General features: G+C 40.4%; 1 protein-coding gene across 3 annotated transcripts; it reads right to left on the bottom strand.

The window, feature by feature from the left end:
• Positions 1-5,901: 5,901 nt before the first annotated feature.
• On the bottom strand, positions 5,902-16,789 carry ENPP5 (ectonucleotide pyrophosphatase/phosphodiesterase family member 5). 3 transcript variants are annotated; one of them, XM_059178149.1, is made up of 4 exons: positions 16,636-16,789; positions 13,507-14,370; positions 11,654-11,830; positions 5,902-8,533 (listed from the first exon to the last, which is right to left on the bottom strand). In XM_059178149.1, exons 2-4 carry the CDS (start codon positions 14,333-14,335, stop codon positions 8,106-8,108), a joined length of 1,434 nt encoding a protein of 477 aa, XP_059034132.1. In that variant the 5' UTR covers positions 14,336-14,370; positions 16,636-16,789; the 3' UTR covers positions 5,902-8,105. The 3 variants fall into 3 exon arrangements, with proteins under 3 accessions (XP_059034132.1, XP_059034133.1, XP_059034131.1); XM_059178150.1 differs by having other exon boundaries at positions 5,902-8,530; positions 16,493-16,688; XM_059178148.1 differs by having other exon boundaries at positions 16,493-16,686.
• Between the last annotated feature and the right edge of the window lie 754 nt (positions 16,790-17,543).

Below are 17,543 nucleotides of genomic sequence, written 5' to 3' on the forward strand. Positions count from 1 at the left end.
TCTACCACTTTTAGTGTAATTATTAGATATAGAATGCAATATTATTGATTTTTTTGTCACCCTGCAAAATATATTTACCGTAACTAATGTTGACATGACCCAATAATACTGCAAAAATCCATGTAGGCATTCATTACAAATTTTTAAAAAATCAGTATATAAGTATAAAACATTAACAAAATTTTAAGACAGTGGATAAATATGCAATTTAGCATGAGAATATCATTGCAAAGAAAGCCAAGCTAAATTTTGCAGCGCTTCCATAACTATAATTTATTGGTATACAGTAGAAGGGAAGAAGTTTGAAAAAGCAGTCTACAAAAACAGGTAAGGGAGGATTATAGCATTTAAACTGTGTTTTGTAAATAGCCATACTAATTGAGTACAGGTTCAAGAAAGTAGAGCAGTGTGATAAATGCATTTCCCATGCTCATACTCAGGGAACACTGCTAGAAACTGTGGGAGAAAACAAAAAGAAAAGGTACATTCTTTATTCCGAAGAGAGCTCTGCAACATCTCAGAAGTGGTAAAACATTGTAACAAATTATGTCTACTCATGGTTTGACTCGCTGCTGAGATCCTTGGATACAGAGCCCTTTTCTAGGCCACTTGCTTCTCAAGTTTCTCCAACCTCCTGCTTCCTTGGTGCCTGTCCTTGGGTGTCACTGCAGTCCTCCCTTCCCACAACACAACACACACACACACTGCTTCAGAGAACATGTGAGATCCAAAGGAGCGTGTTGGGTCCTGTTGAGTTAGGCTTCAGAGGACTGGTTTGATTTTTGGCACAAACCCTTTGAATCTTCATTTTTCATCAGCATTTTCTTCTTTACTTGAATGGTTTAGTTAACATTTTTCAAAAAAAATAGATATTAAGGCCAAAAATCCCCCGCAAACATGCTGTTCATATGTATGTATATGTATATAGTTCTGTATCCTAATGAATGTGTGTGTGCAGCTGGTGGTTGGTGTTGAAACCAATCAGTCCTGTGACTCATGTCTCCTGGCCGCATGATCTAGCAAAGGCAGAGTCCTACCCAAAATTCAAGAGAAACTGCCAGGCAGACCTGTTTTTCCATTTATCTTCTACCTCCACTGCAGAAGCCTGATTTCCACCATTAGTAAACAATCTGGTGAGCTCCTCGGCTACCCATGTTGGAAGGATGGTTTACAGTCGTGTCCAGCTCAGACTGCCCTCCTGTGGTGAAGATCTGAATTGTCAGGCACGCAATCCAGCAAGCTCTTCTGCCTTGCTTACTTCACTTTCATAGGCCCGGGTGGTGGAAAGGATAATAGAAATTAACCCAAAGCAAATTCAGACAACCCCACTATACAAACATTTTATAAAATGGTTTCTATTGGTCAGACCCAGACCCATTACTACTGACTTCAAACTTGTTTGAATTTTGCACTGAGGAGATACACAAAATTTTGTGAAGATTTTTTTTTTTTTTAACAGTGAAAGTTGTGTTTTCAGGAAATGGTGGCAAAGGAATTCAAACCAACCCTTTTGCTGAGGACTAGAAAATCTGGATTCAGTATAAAAGACCTGTGCTAAGGCATTGAGAAATTACCAAGAAAGTGAGGTTTCAAAAGGCCACGATTCAGAAGGAGGAAATGGATAAAAGGGCATCTGTAAATTCTGGAAGCCAACATAATAAAAAAAAATGGATAGAGGTGTGGAAGGAGGGAAAATACAGATGTAAAAAAGGAGAAGCAGAACATTTAAAAATCTTAATAGCCTACCTTATACTGTTTGAGACAAATAAGTTTGAAAATACAGATGAAGTGGATAATTTCCTATGGAAAAAAAATGAATAAAATTGATTTCAGAAGAGAAAGGAAACTAAGACTAATTTCTGAATTAGAGATTGAGCGAATTATAAACTACTGTACAAAAAGTCCAGAATCAAAAGGCCAATAATCTTTTTAAGTATGTCTTCCTTAGGTTTAATTATCACTGTTACATTTGTTTCATAAAACATGCTTTAGAAAAAAAGTGAGTTTTTTATTTTAAAATTTTTAATTTAAAAATGTGGGTTTTTGACGTGACTACACCATGGATATTAAAACTGATAAAAGTAGCACCCCAAAAACAAAATGGTAGACCCATATAGAATAAGGGGGGAAGCAAAATGGAAAATCAACCATATCAAAAACTAAATGTAAATAGACAATATTTGGATCAAATGGCAAATGGGCAGATTGGATGAAAAAACAAGAGTCAGCTGTTTGTAGTTTATCCTTTGAATCTAAAGGCAGACTGAAAGTAAAAGGATGGGAAATGATACACCACGCAAACTAACTGTGAGACAGCTGGAATGAAGTCGTCTTCAAGACAAGAATTTTCAGAGATAGTGAAGGACATTGCACAATAATAAAAGGACAAATATATCAAGAAGACAACAACTCTAAGTGTTACACCTAAAAGCAGAGCTTAAAAGTTCATGAATCAAAAAGTGATGGAACTCAAGAAAAACTCCATAAAGAAAATTGACAAGTTCTGCACTCCTCTCTTAAATAACAGATATAACAACTAGACCAAGAAAAATATCAGTAAGGATGTGGAAGACCTGAGTGTGATGTCAACCACATACACTTACTTGACATTTAGAGATTACAACCCCAACCACGGGAGACGTACTCTTCTCAAGTGCACACACAATCATCACCAAGATAGATCGTATGCAGGACAACAAAACAAGTCTCAGTAAATAATCTCCAAGGATTGCAGTCTTAGGAAGGATGTTTTCTGATCACAATGGAATTAAAATAGCTTCAATAACAATAAGATCTAGAGAAGCCTTGAATATTTTCTATGAGACAATACACTTCTAAATGGCTACCAAATTCTGTAGAATGCAGCTGATGCCATATTTGGATGGAAATTTATAACCTCAAATGCTTGTCTTTGAGAGAAAGGTTCAATACCAATGGTTTAAGCTTCCACTTTGGAAAGGTAGTAAGATGAAGAAAATAATCCAAAGTAAGTAAAAGAAAATAATAAAGATAAAATCAGAATCAATGAAAGAGAAAAGACAAAAATTAAGAAAATCAAATTTTGGCATTATAAGTCTTAATAAAATTGATAAGTCCCTAACAAGATTAAGGGGGGGGAGAGGGAGAACAAATTAACAAGATGAGTAATAAAAGAGGGGCCATCACTTACAGATTCTACACTTATCAAAAGGATAACAAGAGAATATTATGATAAGTTTGACAGTTAAGGTAAAATGAACAAATTCCTTAAAAAATACAACTTAACCAAAACTTATACAAAATCAAATAAAAAACCTTAATAGCCTTATTTATGCTATCACAAAAATTAATTTGTTATCAAAAATGTCCCCACAGAGAAAACTCGTAAATCCAGTTGATTTCACTGATTAGTTACATTTAAGGAGGAAATTATTTTACCCAAATTTATGGAAAATAGAGAAGAAAGGAACATACGTCCAAACTGGTTTAGGAGGCCAGTATAACACTGACCAAAATCTGATAAAGATGTTTAAAGAAAACCATAGAATAATATCTCTATGAAAAAAATTATTTAGCAAAACACTGAATTGAGTTTACCAGTATTTTAGAAGGACAAAACATCAACAAGTGGGATTTATTCCAGAAGGGCACCATTAGTTTGATATTTGAAAAATCAGTGTTATCCTCTATATTAATAGGGAAAACAAGAGCATGTTAATAAATGTGGGAAAAGCATTTGCCAAAATTCAACACCTATTTATTATTTTTTTTAAAAAACCAACTCACCACATCCGGAAGAGAACTTCAAGCTGGTATATACACCATAAGCCTACAGCCAGTATCATACTGAATCATAACATAATATAGTAAACCTACAGTTAATACACTGAGTGGGGAAATGCTCAGTATTTTTCTCGTATAATCAGGAGAAAGGCAAGGCTGTCCACTGTCATCACTTTTTATTTAACATTGCCCTGGAGGTGTTAGCCACTCGGTAACACAGGAAAAAGGAATCAGATAAGATTCAAAAAACAATGAAAACTGTCATATCCACAGATGACATGATTTCACACACAGAAAATCCAAAGGAATCAGACAAACTAGAAGCTTGCCAAATTTGCTGGATATATGATCAATATATAAAAATCAATTGTATTTCTATGTATCCCCAGAAAATGAAAATTTAAAACGGGTATCACTTATACTGGTATCAAGCAGCATGAAATATCTCAGGATTAGTCCAACAAAGGATCTGCAGAATTTTGCATGGTAAATTATAGCATTGAGCGGAATTAAGAAAGACCAGAATAGGGGTACCTGGGTGGCTCAGTCAGTTAAGCTCCTGCTTTCGGCTCAGGTCATGATCTTGGGGTCCTGGGATCCAGCCCCTGCTCAGCGAGGAATCTCCTTCTCCCTCTGTCTCTGCCCCCCACTCATGCTCTCTGTCTCTCAAGTAAATAAATAAATTCTTAAAAAAAAAAAAAAAGACCAAAATAGTAGAAGGCTCTGTCATGTTTCTAGGTTGAAAGATTCAACATTGTAAGATGTCAGTTCTCCTCAAACTGGTCATTGCATCCAAGCAATCCCAGATGAGTTTTATTTATTTTTTATGGAATTGTATAAGCAGACTCAAAATGATGCAGAAATAAATGTAAAGGGCCGAGACAGTCTTCACGACACCATGATAGGACTTATTCCACTGGACATCAAGAACTATTGTAAAGTTGTGATAATTCGGTCAGTATGGTGTTGACACAAGGATAGACAGAGATGAAAAGAACTGAGGACCTTGCATAAAATGACGAATCCATACACGTGTGGGTGTATCAGACATCTCTCATGCCTCAAACCCACTCAACCTACCCCTTACCTCCAGTATCATCCCAGTGCGAACCAGCTTCCCCTAAATACAGCCTGAGGATGTACAGCCTTGTTCTTCCTGGCCCAGACACCGCAGCGCTGGGTGCCTATGAGGTCACATTTGGCAGAAGGTTCAACATCCAACTAACATGAATGCTGAAAGGGGGAAACAGAAATTGGATGAAAGGAGATTAGTAACTAAAACGAACTCTGAAAATTGGCTTTACTGTGAAAGAGATAGGAGCCTTTCCAATAAGAAGTCTTTGAGTGACAAGGGAAGTATCTTAACAACTGCAAAATTCCAAGGAACTGAGGGCTTTAAAAGAAACATTATGAAAGTGGAGGAGGGTGGGGAGGAGGGCGAGAAGGAGGGGGGGGGAGTGACATAAATTGTCCTAAGACTTCTCAATAGCAGCCCTGCGGGAAGACAATGGAATGATATCAACTAGGAGCTATGAATACATTTTCTTGTATAGTTTCTCACTTTTCCAGGCGTTTTATTATTGTTTTTGTTTCATATCCCCTGCCTGTCACGAATGAACGATGTCCCCTCAACATTCATTCTGAGCATTTAGATTCACATCCGATCCAATCCTGGGTCCTGCTGCCGGCTGACATTCCTATGTCCATGCCTATCAATCATCACAGCTGTCAAGGGGTTTGGATGGTCCCTAAGATCCTTGTTAAGTAGGGGAGGTTGAACGGTCCCTAAGATGCTTCCCGGCTGTAGAGATTCTCAAGTCTGTTCCCCTTAATGAACCAACTCGAAGAGCTAGTACCCCCATCAGATTTTCTAGAGATAATAGGTTCTTGCAAGAAACCAACATTAATAGGATCCTAGTTTTACCTGAAGAGGTCAGAGAGCATTTTGAAAGCAGGTTTAAATTTCAATGTCAGGTGGCAAAGGGAGAAGAAATTGCAAAATGTACAGTGAAGACAAATCTTATCAATTAATAGATGGTACAAAATAGTTGATGAGTGATGTTCAGCAAAAATGGTGGCGAGGGAGGGAGGTATGGAGTACCTTCCTCTGGCCTTAAAATAATTCTCACTTACAATTAGTAAGATCAGCTAGCATAAATTTTATTTCTATGTGCAATTTCTGTTCAGTGCATACAAAGCTTGAGGGTGCAGACACGCAGATAAAACAAAAAAGCTCTCAAGGTATGATGAAATTTCCCAGTGAAGTTTAAAATTTTACTTTCCTTCAGGCAAATTCTCCTGCATTTTACAGGAAACTGAGTACGTGTAAATAAAAGAAACCGCAATAATCCAATATCCAGATCATAATTTTAATGGTTTCATCAATGGTATAGCATGTGCTTTCCTCTTACCACTGAGGCAGTTCTAAAGTGAATTTAATGCAACAGATTTTAAATGTACAGACAGAATTTGAACAGTAATGCGTTTAAAAAGACCAATTTCATCTTTCGGTCATTACACTGGCATCTCAATAATGTGGGTAAAGTTCATGGCTATGCAGCAAGCCAACAGGAGTGGCCACCAAGGATTCTCAAATGTCTCATTCAGAGTTCAGACTTCTTGAGTTTGCCATCTACCATCTAACTTCTCAGCTTTTTAATGTCAGAGCAGGTCCATGAATTCCATTCTGTTTGATTAACAGGCTTTGTAATGAAATGAGATTTGAGTGCTAACCTTCTTTATGGTATCATTTAAAAAATAACCCATTCACTTTATTTTAGGGAGCACTTAAATTCAACTATATTTTTGAAGGTAAAACTACTTTTGTTCTTTACATCTGCTTTATCTTTCTTTCTAGAATACCTACACTATTTTATCTAATCATTAGCCAGCGGTTGCATTAACAACACAAAATCACAATATCATCTATTGGCCACCTGTCTATATAAACTTTTATTTTTTTCAAAGAAAGCAGTTCTTTCCAAGCTTTTCTCTTTCCTCTAAGAAACGACAAGTAAACCCTAGGTCCTCCCAGCCTGACTCCTTCAGAAATCTAAAGCACAGATTTGATGATTGAAATGAGAAGAGCTGAGCGGCCAAGCAGATGTCCATGAACCTGATTTCAGCTTTGATCCCCGAGCACCCAGGGCTCGATCATGAACCGAGGCTATGATCTCCACTCTCCTTGTTTCAATACCTGTCCCTGCTACGAGCTATTTCACTGCTTTCTGCCACAAGGGACCCTTCAGTGTTGCTCTGGGGAAGGCGGATACATCTCAGACAAGGTCCCACCTAACTTTCCTTCCCTGGCTCCACACAGTCCCACTGGAGGACCGCGTGGTCTGTTTTACCCAACATAGTTGGCGACTATGGATCCGCAAATGCTCAAGGCTTCGAGGAGCTTCTGCTCTCTTACTACTTGTTACCAGAAAGAAAACAAACACTGTTGTATCTTATGTGATTTTTTAATGTGATTCATAGTGATTTAGCTTTCAAAGAAGCAAGTAAGCACAGAACAAGAAGAAAAGCTTATTGCTGGGATGATCACCGATGGCTTCTGTTCACAGCGGGCCAGGGCCAGACTACACAGGAAGGACACGGGTATCATGGTGTCTTTGTTATTAAAGAATCAGAGCAAAAGGACTCCTCAGAAAATAGCCATCATGAATTTCATGATAGAAATGGGATGTTTAGGAGTCTGTCAGTACTTGAACCTTTTTTTTTTTTTTTAAAGAAAATAAAATGAAAACCCATGTCTTTTAGAAAGAAATATGAGAAGGAATGCCCACAGATGCACCCCGCTGTTGGGAATGCATCTCTCCAAAATTCGATGTACAAAGGTTATCATGTTTAATTTTCAACAGTTTTGACTTTTTTTTTTGCACTCCTGAGTTTAAGGAGACAGATTCTGGCATTTTTCAGGAATTATAAGACATTTCATTCTGTGTGACCACCAAATAACAAGTAGTCTGTAATGTGGGCAGAAAACAATTTGTGTATTTCAACCAAATTACAAGACATAATCAGCAATAAAGTGCATTTCATATAAAAGTACCCATGAGGAGAGTAATTTAAAGTGTAATACATAAGGTACTTTAAACAGTGCAAAGCCATTAAATATATACATTATAGGTGCCATGTCCAAATACAGCAGGATTTTATCTACCCTAAGCCAGAGAGAATAACAGAATCATGTCTCCCACTTTAATCCTTTGTAGGTATGTGTCTGTGCCTATCTATGTACATAACTGCCTAATGATCTGTGCAAATGTCTGAAACTGGTTTCCTAGAATCTGAAACCCTTAAACACTGAAGTAAGTACACATCTCCACTTCGAAGTAGCATTAGGCTTGTAATAATGGCTGAGCGATTTCAGCCTGCACATCTGGTAAGGCAGGTATCTGACTGCGAATTAAATGTTTAACTAAAATCACAAAGAATACAATCACCAAAATGCTGCCGAGAGACACCCCTAAGAAATAAGCATAGGACTCCTCGCTCTCATCGTCTCCAGGCTTGACGCTACCGTGGAGAAGTGTGGGACCCGGCGTGGGAGGAAGCGCTCCTGGGCTTGTTGAACGGAGCAGATCCTGGACGTTCCTGAAGGATCCGTTGTGAGGCATGCCCGTGATGTTAAGCAGATGGCAGAGCAGTGGGTACAGGTCTGTGGAGCTCATGGCTTCCTGCGTGAAATTCTTTCTGAAGGCAGGACCATGGGCTAAAAATACCGGATGCATGTCTGCTAATGCATTATCGTAACCATGGTTGCCTACTGGAAAGAGAACATGGATGAGTAAGTTAGCCCCCACTCCCAGGGCACGACAACGAGAATCACGGTTGTATCGTCCAATTCTGAACTTAAGTGCAAAGTTTAACTTGTTCATATTTTAAAAGAAAAGAATCTTTTATGATTAATCTCTACTGTGGTCAACATCACCGTCCACTTTAGAAAATGAAAAGTCACACTGATGACAAATCTTTCTCGCAGGCAGAAGCAACCTGAAACAGTAGAGGAGGAGAGGGAAAGAGCAAAACCGAACCCAAGTCAGGGGAAAATGAAAGCATTTTTTTTTCTTTTTTTCTTTTTTTCTGGTGGCCGGTAAACTAATATTCGGTAAGTACTTTTTAGGTAACCTACTTTGTTCCAATTATGTTCTAAAGAAAGGGATAAAGCGGCTCTCAGTCATTAAGAGAGTAAATTCACCATTACCAATTACCAGTTGTGGGGAAGACAAAAGACACCACAAAAATCAAACCCCTAGCGACAGCTACAACCCGCTGCGGAAAACTTAATGTCAGGACCTTTATGGGTAAAACCTTGATAGAGGTGGTTCAGATCAAAATACAATTTAGCACTGTGAGCTTGTGTGGCTACAAAGAAAGTAAAAAGCCTTAGAAGTCTTCTGATTTATCAGGATATGTAAACACTGAAGCATGACAACTCCTGTATAATAAACACTGCATTTTATGTTGTTGTTATTATTTAAGTAGACTCCACGCCCAGCGTGGAGCCCAATGCAGGGCTCAAACTCACAACCCTGAGATCAAGACCTGAGCTGAGATCAAAAGCTGGACACTTACTGAGCCACCCAGGGGCCCTACAGGAAACCTATTTTGAGAAGCACTGCTTTTGGACATTAGGACTTCATTCTCTTGTGGAACTCGGGTTGAGAAGGAATATGCTGGCCATCACGTAATTATTTGTTGAAGAAATAATTATTTCATATATTTATTTGTTGAATAAATAACCACATTGAACATAACATAAACAGGAGTGTTATTAAGACCTTCTAGCAAAAACAGGCATAACCAATCTGTTGCGTAAGTGCAGTTCACCACACCAAAATTTCAAGAGAGCCCCTCAGACTCACATTACTTATAAAGGACAAATCTCCTCAGAGGCAGTTCTTTTTTGAGCAACCCCGCTACCACAAGAGCTATCTGCATAGTACATGAGAATCTGAACATGTAAAGTCAGCAATTATTCTCTGGGCCAAAGAATTTTTTCTTTTTTAATTATTTCTAAGATTTTATTTATTTGGGGGGGCGTGGGTGGCTCAGTCAATTAAGCGACTGCCTTCAGCTCAGGTCATGATCCGGGAGTCCTGGGATAAAGTTCTGCATCGGGCTCCCAGCTCCATGGGGCGTCTGCTTCTCCCACTTCTTCCTCTGACCTTCTCCCCTCTCATGCTCACTCTCACTCCCTCTCTCAAATAAATAAATATTAAAAAAAAAAAAGATTTTATTTGAGAGAGAGAGCGCGCATGCGTGCCACACAAGTGGGTTAGGTGCAGAGAGGGAGGGAGAAGCAGACTCCCCACTGAGCAGGGAGTCCGATGTGGGGCTTGACCCCAGGACCCTGGGATCATGACTGAGCAGAAGGCAGACGCTTAACTGACTGAGCCACCCAGGTGCCCTGAAAGAAATTATTTTTAAAGGCTTTCTTAAAACAGATCTCCTGGTGTGAGTAAGTATCAGCTTACAGATCATCATCCATGTGTAAAACCTTTAAGAACGAGACACCAGGCACCTGTATACACCTGCCACTGTGATTCTTATATGTACTACAATTGCCACCGTCAGGCAACTGCTTTTCCTTTGGTCAACAAATATGATAGGAACCCAATTCTACCTCAAGGGACATCTTTGTACATCTCAGGTAGATCAAGGACCAAGCCTGAAGAAAGCATTCCTGTGTAGTTTTGATACAATGTGGTTCCTTCATTATCCAAGTAACAGAGAAGAAACAACTCCCTGGGAACTGATCAGTGGCCATGTTAATATCTATGTCCACCAGGAAAGCAGTAAGTCAGCAAGGTAGTTCACTGGAGGGAAGTTCTAAGAGCTGAGAAGCCTCCTCCAGATGGCAAGGGATTAGGAACAGTCCCTAGGCTGCAGCTGGAGGGACAGAAGGTGGTGTTGCCAGAGCCCAAAGGCTAGGGCTGCCCGGTAGGAGACGAAGCTGTAGGAAGAGCTGTCCAGAGGGAGCTGGGACCACAGAGGAAATGAAGTCACCGTCACAGACACCACCTAAGATGGAGGATGAGTGGGACAAATATCCTGGCTTCTTCCCAACTCCCAACTCCTGCCTCCCAAACTCCTGTGGGTGTCTTCTATTATTTTGGCCACATATAACCAGAAACAGGTTGGCAAAGGAGCCTGGGAAATTAGTCGTTAGAAGTCAATCAGCAGCAGGACAAAGCAGAGCAGGGAGAGGGAAGGGAGTTGAGCAAATATGCACATGAGGGGCCCATTACAGAGCAGTAAAAGCCTGTGGACGGCTTTTCCATTTGACTAACTTGCTAGAAGCTATATAAGAGAAAAATTACATGTTAAGGATGGCAGAAAGCCCCTTCTTTTGCATGTCTGAATTTCAAATGGGACATCCATTATATTAAAAATTCAGTGGAAATAGCTCCAAAACTCTATCACTAGGGGTTAGAAAAATACATTTTTATAAATAAATGGTCCTCCAGGCCATACGCACTTCTTTTCAGAATAGTTTAGAAAACAAAGTTGGCCTGTATTTGGTAGAGCCAGAAGGGCAAAGAAAACTAGAAAGCTAACAACAGCAAATAAAAACAGAGATTACGTGCTTACGAAATTAGAACTTGAAACAGATGCAGAAAAAAACATTCAATCTGTAAATTTCCAATTAGGTTTTTCTCAAGAACATGATGGCTATAATTAGCTGTCCGGGTCACTCTGCATACCTTTGGTCTGATGACTTCCAGCGAAATGCATGTTTAGGGGCAAGTCCCAAGGATCTTTGCTTTGCTATTCATGTAGGACTCGGTTAGTTATCTGATTAATAAATACTGCTCTATTACGCACAGTCTCCACTCCAACAAACAGTGACGCAGAATGGGAAGAAATGGTGTAATATACTCACACAGGAAGTTATCGGACTTATTCTGCAGAATATACCACCCGTCGTCAGCCACGGCTATGATGGGTTGAATTCGACGGTTGTACTTGTAATGCCATCTTTCTGGAAGCTCTTCTCTTTTGTAAACAGTAAGATTAGGATGAGCATGAGCTAGGGCTTCATAGACTTCTTCAAATTTACCTCAAAGAGGAAGGATACGGAGAGGGACTCAGAACCAGGCACTCACTGTTAACGATTAAAGAAACCACCCTGGCAACATTTATTCCTCGCCAACAACACCCCGGGAGGTAAACCACCACTGTGCAGAACACAAGGAAATACAGCCAGATACTTGAAGACTCTTATCCCTTGAGCAAAGAATCTTGAGGGGCAAACAGAAATGACCCATCTTCTGCTGTACGTAAATTCACTTAACAGAACTGAGAGGACATAGAACCAGAAATCTCGAATGTAAAAAGACTTAACTACACACTTCCCCTCCCTGCAGCTGTTGACACTGAGGAATATGTCTACACAAACAAAAACAAAGAGCTAAGTGCTGATAGTTAAGCACACCAAGGAGAGAGAATCTCTGAGAGGAGGGCGAGGCAGCCCTTGGGGGGAAATCGGAGGAGGAGAGGGACCAGGAGAGACTGTGGACTCAGAAACAAACTGAGGGTTTTTTTGGGGGGGGTGGGGGTTGGGTGAGCCTGGTGGTGGGTATTAAGGAGAGCACGTACTGCATGGAGCACTGGCTGTGGAGCATAAGCAATGAATCTTGGGGCACTGAAAAAAACAAAATAAAATTTAAAAAAAAAAAAAAAAAGATAGGAAGGGCAGCCTGGAGGTGAAACACAGCTTGTGAAACAGGAAAATTCTTTAACCCCTGGAGGCGTGGCAAAAGCACTCCCTTGAACTTCAAATGCAGTGTCTTTAATCCTTTTCTTGTTTTTTAAATCCTTTATTGGGGGCTCCTCCCTGCCTCCCAACACCCCCAACACAGGACACATCCCAATTTTATAAGGAAAACTGAAGAGTTAATGTGATTTCCACAAACAACAAAAGACTTGTTATTTTATACTGAATTTGTTAAAAGGTTCATGTGCAAGTGCACACCTATATTTTAACATTCGCTGTTTCATATGATCCTCTTGATTCCCTTGAGAGGTATGTAAGGCTCGTATGTAAGGTATTCAGCTTTCCAAAATCTGTCCTCTCACTGGATATCTAGAGTTAATCTAGATGGTGATAAAAAGGAAGTCAGAAGTCTGAGTCTCCCTCTGCACATCCTTCGTGATCTGGTGAGGTTAAACTTGAACTAGTTCACTTGTCTTTAAAACAGCAGTAACACTTAGGTGACAAGGTTGGTAGAGGCTTTGAGAAAAGGTTTGTAAGAAGTTCAATGTATTGTTATGACTTCCTCATTTATAGACAGGGAAAAGAAATCTTCAGCTTGACCACTGCTTTCTCCTTCCTATACAGAACTGTCTCCCTATTAAGCAGGTCCTACAAAAGGATCCACAGAAGGCTAAATTTAGGGCTTCCATAAAATCACTGTAATTGCATGTGAATTCTATGTCTCTTTCCATCTCAATTTTCCTCAGAAAGGAGGCTGTAGCTTTCATCATATTTGGTGGTTCCAAGATGGTTCAATCCATCTACCGTAAATACAGAGAGAACATCAATTTCAAATTCTTGGGAAAAGTGAAAAATTACAGACTGAGAAAAGAGATTTTGTCTTTTCAGAGACTAAGGATTAAGCCCTAGAAAACTACCATGACACAGGCAAGCCTATGAAGACAGAAACAAAAATACCCCCCTCAGCTACACTGGGCACATCCAGCTCCAGCCCCAGATCACCACTCGGTCAGACTTACCTTCTTTTGGCAAGATGGCCGCTACTGGAGATTGGTCAATCAGGACATAGTGGTCTTTATCCAGATACTCATCAAGTTCTATGATCCTTTCCTCAGAACACTGGGTCATTCCATGATCACTTGTGATGATTAGGTTCAGAACGTTCCACAACTTGGCCTTTTTCAGCATTTGTATGAGATATCCCAACTTGTTGTCGATATCCGAAATGACAGGCCCCATGAGCGGACTCTCGGGTCCCACATTGTGGCCCATATCATCGGGGTCTTCCCAATAAAGAAGACCGAGATTTATGGGCTCTTTTGACGTAAACCACTCGATAATTTTGGCAACTCTATCTTCAAATGACACAGACTCATTGTAAGGCATATAATGAGTAGGAAAGCTATTGTGTATTTTTACGTCGGTTCCAGGCCACATGGCTGCACCACTAGAATGTCCCGCCCTCTGATTTGTGATCCATATTGGCGTTGCTTCTTCCCAAAACTCAGAATCATAAATAGTCATGTTATCCAAGGAGAAAGACTTATTCAGAATAGGATCAAACATGTCATTTGCAACAATCCCATGATTCTCTGCAAAGAGGCCAGTTACCAAAGTATAATGGTTAGGGTAGGTCTTTGTAATAAAAATATTAGTAACTTGCTTCACATGAACACCATACTTCATAACATAATGAAAATGGGGTGTTGGAACTCTATATAAGTAATCCCAACGGAATCCATCAAATGAAACCAGTAGAACCTTTTGCTGGTCTGGTTGGAGAGAAAATGTAACGGACAGTATTAACGCAGCAAGTATGAAGGACACCCAGAGGAGTTTGGAAGTCATTTTCAAAGTATTTGATCAGCTCAGTGTAAGATAATCTGTATAGAAAACATATAGAAGTTAGTAACAATTTTTTTTTTTTTGGTATACCTTACCCAAAACTGACAGTAACAGTACTTAGTAATAGCAGTTATGTCATAAATCACAGCCTGGAAAATTATGTTGTTCCACCTTAAGTAAGAGACCTGGGGCTTCCTGCATAATAAAGCTAAGAAATTCAGTTGCATTTTAGAAACTGCTACTTTCGAAGAATTTATCAAAACATTTCTCAAAGTAATTATTTAAGTAACCCCCCCAAATATCATTTTAAAATGTTATAATTTACTTTTGAGAAAACCAAAAACTTTTCAGAAACTTTTGCAGGGGACCCAGACTTCTGACTTTTGGCCTGTAAAGTTTATGTAATCTAATTAATATCTGTGAAAGTATTTATCATTATGGTTAGACCAACTACAGGAACCTAGAAACAAGCAAGTACCATCAGCAAATCCAATAAAAATGCTTAAAAAAAAAAACACGTCTATTTTTCAAAGCCAAAGTCTTATATTTAGGGATGTTTCTCGAGAAATGAGAAAAAAGATGAACTTGGTTTTTTGAAGTGACATAAAATTTGTGATACTCAAATATGCTTGTGTAGTGTAATTTGCATTCATTTATTTCATAATTAAAGCATAGCCTTTGTTATTCTAAAACAGTTTCTGTTGAACAGAAACATAATTCTGAAATCTGGTGTTGACTTTCTGTGAGCTGAAATTCATCAATATTTAATCTTTGTGATATGTGTGGAAAAAGCACTTGCCAGGATTAAAGACTCCCTTTGGATCAAGGTTGTTGGTCAGTTGTTCTATTTTTTTTTTTTTTTTAATCTGCTTATATGTCTAAAAAGTTTTTATTCTATTCAAGAAAGCTAACAAAAGGCAGTATGGATAAACAACACATATGTAAATTTTGTGAACTCTAATTGGGCTTGCAAATTAAGCAAGGATTTTTGGTTCTCTATTCTTGTCCATTCTTGCGTGAAGTATTTGTAAGTCCACCAAAACCTGGATCTATCCACACTCTTGTGCCAAGAAATCTCCTGAATTCAGCCTTTGATGCCTTGTTAACTTGAATATGCTGAAGATATTTTAAACCTCAAAAACAGATCCTGTCTTGTCTTGCTGGCTATATTAGAGGTATAGGTAAGTAAAAACAGCTTGGCATGCTTGCTTTGCTTTCAGATACACTAATTTTTAACCATAATTGCACTGTACCTAGAACATTACTTAAACTGAAACTGCAGTAGGTATCGGTCTCCAGACAATGGTTCAAAAATTTAAATTTAAAAACTATTTCTCAAATGGCAATAATGTTTCTAATTCTGGAAGGAACATTTAAAAACCAGTTCCAATAATGAACTCCAACTGTATTTACTAACATAAATAGCTGAGGATGCTGTTTCCTCCCCCTTTTCCCCCTTCACCTTCCTCACACAAGCTGTTAAGAAACAAATATAATTTAAGGCTAAAAAAAAAAAAAATCAACTACACGAAATGCCTGATTTTCCTCTAAGTAAATGAATTCAGCAACTATGGTAAGCAGGAAAGAACTGCTTTCCTGGACAGAAGAAAATAAATGCTGTGTTGTCTACAGCTTAGGAATGTTTGGTAAGAAGACTCAACATTATCACATCGATGACATAAAGCAATAAACAAAGAGGTGGGGGTGGGGATGAAAGAAATAGCAGATTTCGTTCTTTTCCATGCACAAACTGCTGCACAGTGCAGTGGAATCCCTAGTTCTCGGTCCAGATTTCATCGGGCTGCTTTCCAGGTTCTCCTCCCCTCTAATCCTTCCCCCACAGGCTGCCTTGCAAATAGAGGGAAGGGGCGCCAACAAACGCGGAGAAGAAAGTGGAGGAGGAGTCGGTGGGTTTAGAGGGACTCGACGTCGAGAGAAAGAAGTAGTGCCCTATCTTCCCGCTGGGATTCCAACCTAGTCACTGGGAAGGGTCCGGGCGTTGAATACTTTGGCCATTCGCTGACCTCCCGCCCACCGAGGCCGGCAGGTGCCCCCACGTGAGCTGTGCGCGCGTGCAAGGAAAGAGGGGCTGGTCTGAGGGGACCACAGGAGCCGTGTGGGTTCCCGGGAGGCAAGCAGCCCACTCCCCTGGACTCTTACCCTTGCAGTGATCCGGACGGCCCGCATGGGGTTGGGACAAGAGGATGGTGAGTCAGGGTCTGGGGGAGGCTCACCGAGACCCGGGGGCAATAGCGGGGAGGTGGCGGAAGCGAGAATTGCCCCTTGAACTTGCAGCCGCTCACCTGCACGCAGCCTCGGCGCAGAGCACCTGACCAGCACCTCCTCCTGGCCGCAAGTCCCGCCTCTTGCCTCCTATTGGCTACGGTAGGATGGTGCCCTCCACTGGGCCTGCCAAACCAAAGCCGGGCTCTAGGAGTCGCTGCACCGCCTGCCAATCAGCAGGCCCGGGGGCGGGGGGGTGGCGGGCACTGCCTGCGTCTGGAGGGTGGAGGGGGCGCAGCCTGCGGGAGCGGAGGGTCGCGGGGAGGTCGCGGGGGTCGTGGAGGCTGTATCCTCGCTGAGGTCTCCTCTTTGCCTGGTCACACACTGTCCTGCGGTGTGGCATTTTCTTGCCGGTTGCTTGTGTTGTCGTCAGTGATGTAGGAAGATTAGAAAGAGCTACCCCCAGTGGTTTGTCAACCCTCAACTGTTTCGGTTAACAGTACTTTCTTATCTCTCAAGGTTTTTTGGTTACTCTGTTTTTTCTTATCAAAAATTGGCTCCATACCCTGGGTTTTGCTCTGAGGAACACTTCCAGAAAGTCGATGGGACAATGACATTTTAACTCTTTATTAGCTGGTGTGACCTGCTTTACCTTAGAAAAGTCTGATTTAGGAGGGTTTAATTCAGTCCGTTCTGCAGCCGCGGTGTTGCAGGTTTTTGCAGTATGAGGTCTCTGTGGTAGCTGAAACTGCTCGAAATCAACCAAGCCAGGTTCAGGAGTAGGTTAATTTGCACGGGGGGTGTGTAGAGGCTCACCAGCTACTCTGATGGTTTCATCTAGACTCCAGAATCTGCTTCTAGCTTTGTTTCTAAATATGCAGTCAGGCTACAAGCATTAGGTCTCATTTCTCTCTCAGGAAGTCTTCTGGTTTGTTAGAGGTTCTGTTTGTGTGTGGGCAAGTACATGGTTTGTCAGTTTGATCTCAAG

The sequence above is a fragment of the Mustela lutreola genome, chromosome 6 (assembly GCF_030435805.1).
Source record: "Mustela lutreola isolate mMusLut2 chromosome 6, mMusLut2.pri, whole genome shotgun sequence".
NCBI classification, from domain to species: domain Eukaryota; kingdom Metazoa; phylum Chordata; class Mammalia; order Carnivora; family Mustelidae; genus Mustela; species Mustela lutreola.

Excerpts from the sequence above, each read along its gene's own strand:
- ENPP5 (XM_059178149.1), bottom strand. The coding sequence starts at position 14,335 with ATGACTTCCAAACTCCTCTGGGTGTCCTTCATACTTGCTGCGTTAATA. Across the intron at positions 11,831-13,506 it reads GGCCATCTTGCCAAAAGAAG|GTAAATTTGAAGAAGTCTAT; the intron begins GTAAGTCTGACC and ends TTCCTCTTTGAG. Across the intron at positions 8,534-11,653 it reads TAAGTCCGATAACTTCCTGT|TAGGCAACCATGGTTACGAT; the intron begins GTGAGTATATTA and ends TTCTCTTTCCAG.